Source organism: Anomalospiza imberbis, unplaced genomic scaffold (assembly GCF_031753505.1).
Source record: "Anomalospiza imberbis isolate Cuckoo-Finch-1a 21T00152 unplaced genomic scaffold, ASM3175350v1 scaffold_288, whole genome shotgun sequence".
NCBI classification, from domain to species: Eukaryota; Metazoa; Chordata; class Aves; order Passeriformes; family Viduidae; genus Anomalospiza; species Anomalospiza imberbis.
The window spans coordinates 349-9,153 of record NW_027099912.1 but is presented as its reverse complement, the minus strand read 5'-3'; the positions used below and the strand labels follow the sequence as shown (position 1 = coordinate 9,153).

Here is an 8,805-nt window from a genome sequence, read left to right as displayed (position 1 = left end):
CAGGTTCAGAGGGGCTGCCCAGCTGAGAAGGGAACTGATGGGCAGCCAGGACCCTGCCCGGAGCACAGGGGTGCTCCTGCATCCACCTTCACGGGAGAGCTGCTGAGCACCTTGAAGCCGAGCCCGGTGAGGAGGAGGGTGCTCCAGGGTGGTTCTCAGCAGGGCAAGGCAAGGCGCCTGGCTGCTGGGGAAGGGATTCTTTAGCAGCATCCCTCAGGAAGTTGCTCTCCTGCCAAAAAGGCTGTTTCCATACTGGCACTTGGACAGCACAATGCAGTCCATCTGGTGGGCGCTGGGATCCATGCTGGAGTTCAGCAGGCGTCCGCTGTGCTGCGCTGGCCCTGCCCATGGCTCCTCTGAGGAGCTGCCCCAGCCTGTGGGAGCCACAGCTGTGAGAACCCCTTGTCCTCTCGGAGCACTGCCTGCTCCCCCTCCCAGGAAAAGCTGGGTTCTACGTGGGCTACCAGGGGCTGTTTGGGGAAGCCGCCATGCCCTGGCTGCTGCCTGCCTCCTAAGGGTGCAGGGAGAGCAGCCTCCACATCATAGAGCTTCCCATCCCCAGAGAACAGGGACTCATGCAAGCCCTGGGCAGGGCAAGGAAAAGACTGGGAGGGGGGTGGCCACCACAGCCAAGCCCCCGGGGAATTCTCAGGACTGCCACCTGGCAGAGTCTGGGACTCCACGTATGCTCCTGCAGCTCCCAGTCTTTTGGAACTATGGCCAGCGAAGCCCCCGATGGGCAACTGACTGGGTTTGCCTGGAGGAGGACATTGTGCCACAGAGTCACCAACGTGTTTGAGTGCAACGGGGGTGTTTTGGTCCGGAGCTCCAGGATGCAGATAGGCGGGAGGAGTGTGGCAATGGCAAAGAAAGCACTTTGGGGACTTGTCTGCTGCTGACTTTTGCTGACCAAGGGGGAACTTCAGGCCCCCATGGAAATTCAAGGCCTTACAGGGATTAGAAAACGTGGGTGTGAAGCAAACAGGGTGCTGGGAACTTGCTGTGCTCTCACCCCTATGGGACACAAGTGGCTCTGGGGGAACACCCTGCAGGCACAGGAGGAGCAGAAGGGTGTCCCAGCATTACCAAGAATCCCAAGGAGTTATCCAGCAGGCAGCGGAAGCGGCAGGTGAAGCTCCTCTCCACCAAGGACTGCTTCTCAGCATGGAGGTGCTGGGGGCTGGATGTGGCGCTGCGTCTGGCAAGCAGCGGCTGCTCAGGGGGAAAAGCTGGAAAAGCAAACGGAAGTTTTCCAAACTGTGCTGCACGCCCTGAGCTCACGGATCAGAGCTGCTCAAGTGAACCCCTGCAGGGATCAGCCTGGCACTCACTGTCAGCAGCATGCAGTGGGGTCCTCTGCAGCTGGCGGTGGAAGACGGCCCTGTCGTCCGCACGGATCAGCTCGTACACGCTCTGGTGGATGAGATCCGACTGGAACGACAAAACAGAATAGTGTCTGCTCCTGGACAGCCTGGCAGAGGTGTCGGGAAGAGGACACGGCAGAAGGTTTCCCTTCCTGGGTGCTGTAAGTGCAAGACTGAGTGTAAAGAACAGGCAAACTCCAGCTCCTTCCCCTGCCACAGGAGCTGCTGCCCTTTGGGAAGCTTTGCTCTCCATCTGCATCTCCTTCCCACACCAGGACTGCATCCATCTGTTTCCAGCCAGGAAAACATGGTGCTCACCTGGTGGAAGCCCAAGTAGTCCTGCACGGAAGGGGAGATGTAGAAGATGTAGCCGTCTCCAGTCACGGCGATGACAAATCCATTGAGTGCCTGAAAGCAAAAGTTCAGTCCAAACTTACTCTGTTTGAGGGCTGTTGAGGGCTTCTCTGCGGGTGTTTGCAGGGGGTTGGGGTTGGGGGGCGTGTTGGGGAAGGAGTTGTCTGGAAGGTGAGAGGTCTAGGCTGGAAACTGAGTCAGCTTGAAGGCTGCATTTGTGGTTTAGCACAGCTTTGCTTATGGAGGGCAGAAGAAATATCTGTGACTAGTTCTGTTCATGGTCCTGATTCTTCTGCAGGGAACAAGATGGGAGAGCTGTACTTTATTGGCCACTTAGATATCTCTACTGGGGTGGATGAGCCCTTTTTCCATCTACTCATTTGTTTGGGCTACTTTTGTAACACTTAATGGACTTTCAATCCTTGAGAGCTTTTATTCCTTAAGAGAATGACGATATTATCATCCCTTCATTGAAAACCATTTGCACACCAAAGAATGGTCTTCTTTTTGCCTCTGTATAGTGCTATGTTTCCAGAGTGACTTTCAATGGAATGTGTTAAGGCAAACGAGTTGCTGCTTTTAGATGGGAACAAACTTCCAAATCATTCACATTCCCCAGCAATGGCTATTAATTTGAGAAGTTTGCAAATTTTGGAACTACTCCAGTGGCCCAATGAGAAGTAAAGCCTTCCTGAACTGAGGATTCTTAAATGGCCTGATCCCGCAGAGCAGGGCAGGGTGTGCTGATGGTTTGAGCTGCTCCTAAAGATCCTGTTGGGCTGTCTTAGACACCTGGGGCCAGGGATTCCTTCCAACCTTGGTCACTTAGGGTGGGCTGGGGGCGGCCCCACAGCTGAAGAGGTGTAGGAATATAAAAAGGTAAAAGACACTTTCCAAAGCTGAGAAAGGCTGGGAAATTTCTACACCTTCTGAGAAAGCTAGGAAGTTAAGAACCAAGTGAATACATTGATATTTATCATAAGGAACAAGAAAGAACAAGAACGTATTGATAGCTCAAGATGTGGAAAGTCCTAGATATATGCTTTGCAAAGATAGAACAAGTTTCCATCTTAAAGAACGAATTATTGTGTATTGTTTGAGGTTCATAGAAGTCCTTTTTGTTTATGTTAAACCCACGTGGGTCCTTTTCTAATTGCTTAGAGTATAACGACTTTACACCTTTTCTTTTATGCTATTGGTTCAAAGAATGGGTATAAAAAGGCTTTGCATGGGCTGCCATCTTGTCTGTGATCTGTGTTTGCATGGGTGTTGTCATTTTCCTGTGCCTCTTGCTTTTTGCTTGTATGATGCAGACAGATAATAAATCACAAGTCTGCAACCAGTCAGGGTCCCGTCCCGTTTGTGAGACACGCACCGATCCGGCAGAAAGAGGCAGCGAGCAGCCCGTGTTTGTAGAAGGCCTGGGGCTGCACGTCTGAGCCTCCACCTGGAAACACACTTGGGGGAATACGAGCTAGAGCTGGAGTGCCTGTCCTGAAAGGACCTGAAGTCTTTCAGCCTTGCCAGCGTTTCTTGAGGGTGTGTTGGTGTTCCCCAGAAAAGCTGCACGTTTGGGGAAACGCCTTTGGAGGAAAGGGGCTTGCTTCTCAAGGAAAGTGCTTCCCAGGGAGCTCCCAGTGAGGTAGGTGCGAGTATCCCCCTTTGGCTCTCTGTGCTCCTTTCAGTCCTTGAAGGCCCATTGCACTTGGCAGAGGGGCAGGAAGAAGGCTGTGAAGAGCAGGTTTGGCATCCACCTGGACCTGCCGAGACCAAGCCAAGCACCTGCAGCAGGATGTGTTACCCCCCTTTGGACAGAGGTGCGAGCAGAACCGTCTCTGTCCCGCTGTGAGCCCCAAAGCTCTCTGTGGGAGCTGTGAATGAAAAGGCCTTTACACACACCCTTTTCACATCTTCCCTGTCTGCTGTTGTCCCAGATCGAAAAAAGCAAGATGTATTCTATTTGCCATCTGTATGGCAGTTGTCTTGTGTGAAGTGGGCAGTTGTTCCTTATCTCTTCCACAATCAATCCTCCCTCCGGAAAGACATCTGCTGATAGTGGGCCACTGCAAGACTGAAAAGAACTGTAACATGCCATTGTGAGATGCTCCGCCCAGAGGGAGGAGCCAAGCATCCCTACCTGCATGTATGGTCTTGAACTTCTGGCCCAGGAGCACAGCTATTTCTGCGCTGGATTTTCCCAGAGGAACAGCTGCCTCTTCCACTGCCTCTTCAGAGGAAGACTGCACCCTTTTCCACAAGATCACTTCTCCAACAGAACCACACCTGACACTCCGGGAGGACTGCAGCCACAATTCCAATTGGACTGCTACCAACACCCTGTCCACCAGGGTGTCAGGTTGTATTCTGACTCTGTCTGTGTTGTTTCAGTTCACTGCATTGTGTATTTTATCTGTTATTTTCTTCCCTAATAAAGAACTGGTATTCCTGCTCCCATATTTTTGCCTGGGAGCTCCCCTTAATTTCAAACTTGGAACAATTCAGAGGGAAGAGGTCTACATTTTTCCATTTCAGGGGAGGTTGCTGCCTTCCTTAGCAGACACCTGTCTTTCCAAACCAAGACAGCTGGGTTTCAGCTCTTGGCAATATGCATTTGCCTCCTGCTTGGAGGGAGCTGCTGTGGCCCAGGGCCAGCACAGAGCTGGGCTGGGTGGGCCAGGCAGCGTGGAGAGTCTTGGCTGATCTTGGTGCGTGCCTGGCCTCAGAAAGGCTTGGAAGGTTTGCCTCCCAAAGTGTCCTGCTCATTGGCTCTCCCTGTGCATCTTGGAGAGCACAAGGTGGGCATTTCTGGCAGCTGGGCATCAGCAGGCCTTACAATGGGGGCGTGTTGTGGAGCGAGCCCAGCTGAGGTACCCTGAGAGGAGCCCAGTGCTCCTTGCTCCTCTCTGCTGACACGGGAGCATCTGTCTGCTTTCGGGATGGCCCTGGCTGCGTGAGGGGTGCTACGTGGACACGAGACAGCCGGTCCTGTCCCGCTGGGTCCCAGCAGTGCCTCGCAGCAGTCCTGCATCCACGTCAGGATGCTGGCCAAGAGAGGCCCTGGCAGCTGAGGCAGCTGATTTTAAGCTTGTGCAGATACACACAGGGGATGGCCAACAGTGTTCCCTCAGGGTACAGCAGTCCTGAGGGGCCTCCCCAGAGCTGCCTGATGCCGCCCACTCCCTGTGGCACCAGTTGCTTTCCTGTGGAATGTTCTACCTGCCCCAAGAGCACAGAGGGAGCTGGAAAAAGAGCTTGCCAGGCTGCTCTCAATCCTTTACCAGCAGCCCTGGCTGAGTGGAGAAGTCCGAGCTGAGCGCAGATGTGCCAATGGAAAAGCCGTGCACAGGAAGGCTCGGTGGGAAGGATGAGCCAGGATCCATAGGCCTGGCAGCCTGAGCTTGCTGCCAGGGAATTCCTCGGAGAAGATCCTTCAGAGTGCCATTCCACGGCACATGCAGGGAACCAGGGGGTCTGCTGGATGGTGGGAAAGCTTTGAGGAGGGACGGGGACAGCTGGGGGTCCTGGCGGGCTGTTGAGGGCTTCTCTGCGGGTGTTTGCGGGGGGTTGGTTTTGGGGGACGTGTTGGGGAAGGAGTTGTCTGGAAGGTGAGAGTTCTAGGCTGGAATTTGAATCAGCTTGAAGGCAGCATTTGTGGTTTAGCGCTGCTTTGCTTATGGAGGGCAGAAGGAATATCTGTGACTATTTCCGTTCATGGTCCTGATTCTCCTGCAGGGAACAAGATGGGAGAGCTGTACTTTATTGGCCACTTAGATATCTCTACTGGGGTGGATGAGCCCTTTTTCCATCTACTCATTTGTTTGGGCTACTTTTGTAACACTTAATGGACTTTCAATCCTTGAGAGCTTTTATTCCTTAAGAGAATGACGATATTATCATCCCTTCATTGAAAACCATTTGCACACCAAAGAATGGTCTTCTTTTTGCCTCTGTATAGTGCTATGTTTCCAGAGTGACTTTCAATGGAATGTGTTAAGGCAAACGAGTTGCTGCTTTTAGATGGGAACAAACTTCCAAATCATTCACATTCCCCAGCAATCTCTATTAATTTCAGAAGTTTGCAAATTTTGGAACTACTCCAGGGGCCCAATGAGAAGTAAAGCCTTCCTGAATTGAGGATTCTTAAATGGCCTGATCCCGCAGAGCAGGGCAGGGTGTGCTGATGGTTTGAGCTGCTCCTAAAGATCCTGTTGGGCTGTCTTAGACACCTGGGGCCAGGGATTCCTTCCAACCTTGGCCACTTAGGGTGGGCTGGGGGCGGCCCCACAGCAGGTGGCAACAGTGTGTGCAAGGGCCCTTTGTGACACGCTGCAGCACAGTCACCATGGCATGGAACGGGACAAGGTGTCCAAGGGCCCTGCCTTTGTGACACGTGGGGACATAGGAGCTGGCGGTGACAAGAGCACGCCACAGTGCTCGGAGCAGGCGACGGGACAGGACGGGACAGAGCGGTGTCGTGAGGAGCCCCCGCACAGCGCGCTCGTTTGTGTCTGACCCGGAGCTTTCCCGAGGCGTTATTCCTACAGGTGACCTCGTGGCAGGACGTCGGGACTTGGCAGCCCGTGGCCTTCCCGAGGCTTTTCTTTTGCAGGTGCCCGCGTAGCCAGACTGAGGGAATTGGCGACCACAATCCTTAACGAGGAGTCTCCTGTCATTGTGGCAGGAGCCCTCCAGACCAGAGTGCAGGACTTGCTGTCCTGCAGCCTTGCTGAGGTTTCTCTGTCTCAGGTGCCTTCAAGGCACAACTACACAACTTGTTGACTCAGAACATCACCCTGCCATCTTCCTTGAAGGTGCCCTCAAGGTCATACTCTGGCATGGCAAACAGATTTCTCAGTGTGTTCAAAGTGTTCAGGAAGAAAAAAAAGGAAGACCCTGGAGCTGCCCCAGCACAACAGCATGAAGAACTGGAGCAGTTCCAGCCACCGCAGGATGGTGAGTTGCAGAGCTGGGCCACAGGGCTGATGGCTGCAGCCAGCTTGGCCCCATCCCATCCCATCCCATCCCATCCCATCCCATCCCATCCCATCCCATCCCCTGGGGACATGCCCATGGACAGGATGGAAGAGGGGCCAGGCAGACACCCTGCAGTGGCCGTGCTCCATCCCCTGGGGCATCCCTGGCTGCCCCTGCTTGGGGAGCGCGGGGCTGGGCTGTGTTCTCCGGCCTCTCCCGCAGCCCCTCAGCTCTGGCTGCGCTCGCTCTTTGCCAGGTGCAGCCCTGGACCGGACACAAGAGCAGGAACCCAGCCGTGGCCGCTTCCGCAGAAGCCTGAAGGTACCAGCAGCCATCCCCACCTGGGCTGGGCCTGCTGTCACTGCTCAGCCCAGCACCACGCTTGGAGCACTCCATGGAACACTCCGGGCTTCCCTGTCCTTTGTTCTCCTGCAGATGTTCCGGAAGTTCCTGCGCATTCGGCGGAGAAAGACCGGCAGCACAGCAGCTGAGGGCCCAGCCAAGCCTGACTCGGGGCTGACCGAGCTCCAGGCTGAGCCTGATGTCAGCCCGGATTCGGCTGAGCGCTCAGAAGACTCTGACGCCTCAGCGACTGAAACCTGGGCAAAGGCTCTTAGCTCGTCAATGACTGAGGTTGTGGCCATCACAAACAGGGACAATGAAGAGACTCAGGGCCTTACAAATACTGACACCACACCTGCTCCCATTCTGATTCAGGAACTCATATTCAACTATTTCAAGGAACCTAGTGTTTCTGCTCACAAGCAGCAGGTAAACAGCCTGGCTCCACACCTGGAGGCCAGCCGGGATCGCGTGTCCCCTCAAGCCAGGGTCTCTGGGCCCCCTCAGGCTTTGAGGCCAGCACAGTGTGGTGGGAAGGGAAGCACTTCTTGGGGGAAGCTGGGGAAGTTGCTCCCTTGAACAGTGCTCCAAGTCTTCCCTATGCCTCCTCCAGGTGCCAGCCAAGGTGAAGAACATCCACCAGAGTCTCGTCACCTACGTCTCTGTGGATGCCAGGCTGCAAATTGACCTTGTGAGGCTGGCTGAAGAACACCCTGCTGACGTGGTGCTGACCCTCCTGCGCTGTGCCCCAACGTGTGACAGGTACAGGGCCCACGAGCCTGGAGAGCTCAGGGCTCAGCAGCCTTTAGGGCCCGTGGCCCTGCACAGCCTGTCCCATGGGGTCTGCCAGACAGGCAGAGAGGCCCAGGACCCTCGGGCCCCTCTGTTTCCTGAGCCTGCTGCCAGTGCTCCTTCCCTGCCCTTCAGGGCTCCAGGGCTCTGTCACCTGGGCCCCCACAGCTGCACAGGGCATGGTGCTGTGACTGACATGGCCCTGACACAGAGCTCTGATCCCACAGAGCTGCTGCAGTGCTGTGGAGAGCCATAGGCTCATCGGGACCAGCAGTGGAGAAAGTGCTGTCAACACTGCTCTGTGTGATGGAGGACTGGCCTCTGACCAGAATGTGCACCTCTGATGGGGACAACAAGGACATTTTTTCCCTGGCTGTGAGTTTCTGGAACTGGCCTTTGCTCACCCCCAGGTCGCCTCTCCAGCAGCTCTCCATCCTCTCCACGCCGCAGGCGCTGGGCTGAAACCTGGGCTCGGGGCAGGCTCAGGGGGCACCAGGCCTTCTGCTCCCCTGCGTCTGCCCTTGGGCCCTGCCCCATGGACACCTCGGCACTGAGCCCTGCCTTGGGCTGCTTCTCTTGCAGGCAACTCTGGTGATCTGGGTGATTGTCCAGGTGCCTGAGTGCCACGAGGCATTGATCCTTTATTCCTCCCGCCTGTTTGTGGCACTGCTCTTCCATGTTGTCATCACCACACAGCAGATGCCACCAGAGGAAGTTGATAACTTCTGGAGAGCATGCCAGGAGGAACACCGCCTTCCCAGCAAGCCCAACAGGTCCCCGTCCTCCTGTCCTTCCCGTGCCCTTGTGGCCAGCGCCAGTGCTCCCAGTGTGACCTGGGCTTTTCTCTGCACACAGGTTTGCCGTGCAGGTCATGAAGGCTCTGCTCGGCCGACTGTGGTGTGACAATGTGGTGGAGGCTATGGAGCACATGGGTGGCTGGGACACACTGCTGTGTGCTGACTCCCAGCACTACGCCGTG

The 8,805-nt window shown here is 55.3% G+C and overlaps 1 protein-coding gene and 1 long non-coding RNA gene across 2 annotated transcripts; one reads left to right on the top strand and one right to left on the bottom strand.

Moving 5' to 3' along the window:
* Positions 1-213: 213 nt before the first annotated feature.
* Positions 214-6,555, bottom strand: LOC137466570 (uncharacterized). The gene is given in 8 exon segments (XM_068178275.1): positions 214-338; positions 341-706; positions 709-877; positions 879-947; positions 1,087-1,229; positions 1,332-1,431; positions 1,683-1,772; positions 6,511-6,555. Coding segments are annotated over 8 exon segments (1,107 nt in total).
* Positions 6,556-7,650: 1,095 nt separating this feature from the next.
* On the top strand, positions 7,651-8,595 carry LOC137466566 (uncharacterized). Its single transcript, XR_010995217.1, has 3 exons — positions 7,651-7,796; positions 8,054-8,201; positions 8,409-8,595. It is a non-coding gene; the product is annotated as an uncharacterized lncRNA (long non-coding RNA).
* The last annotated feature ends 210 nt before the right edge of the window (positions 8,596-8,805 follow it).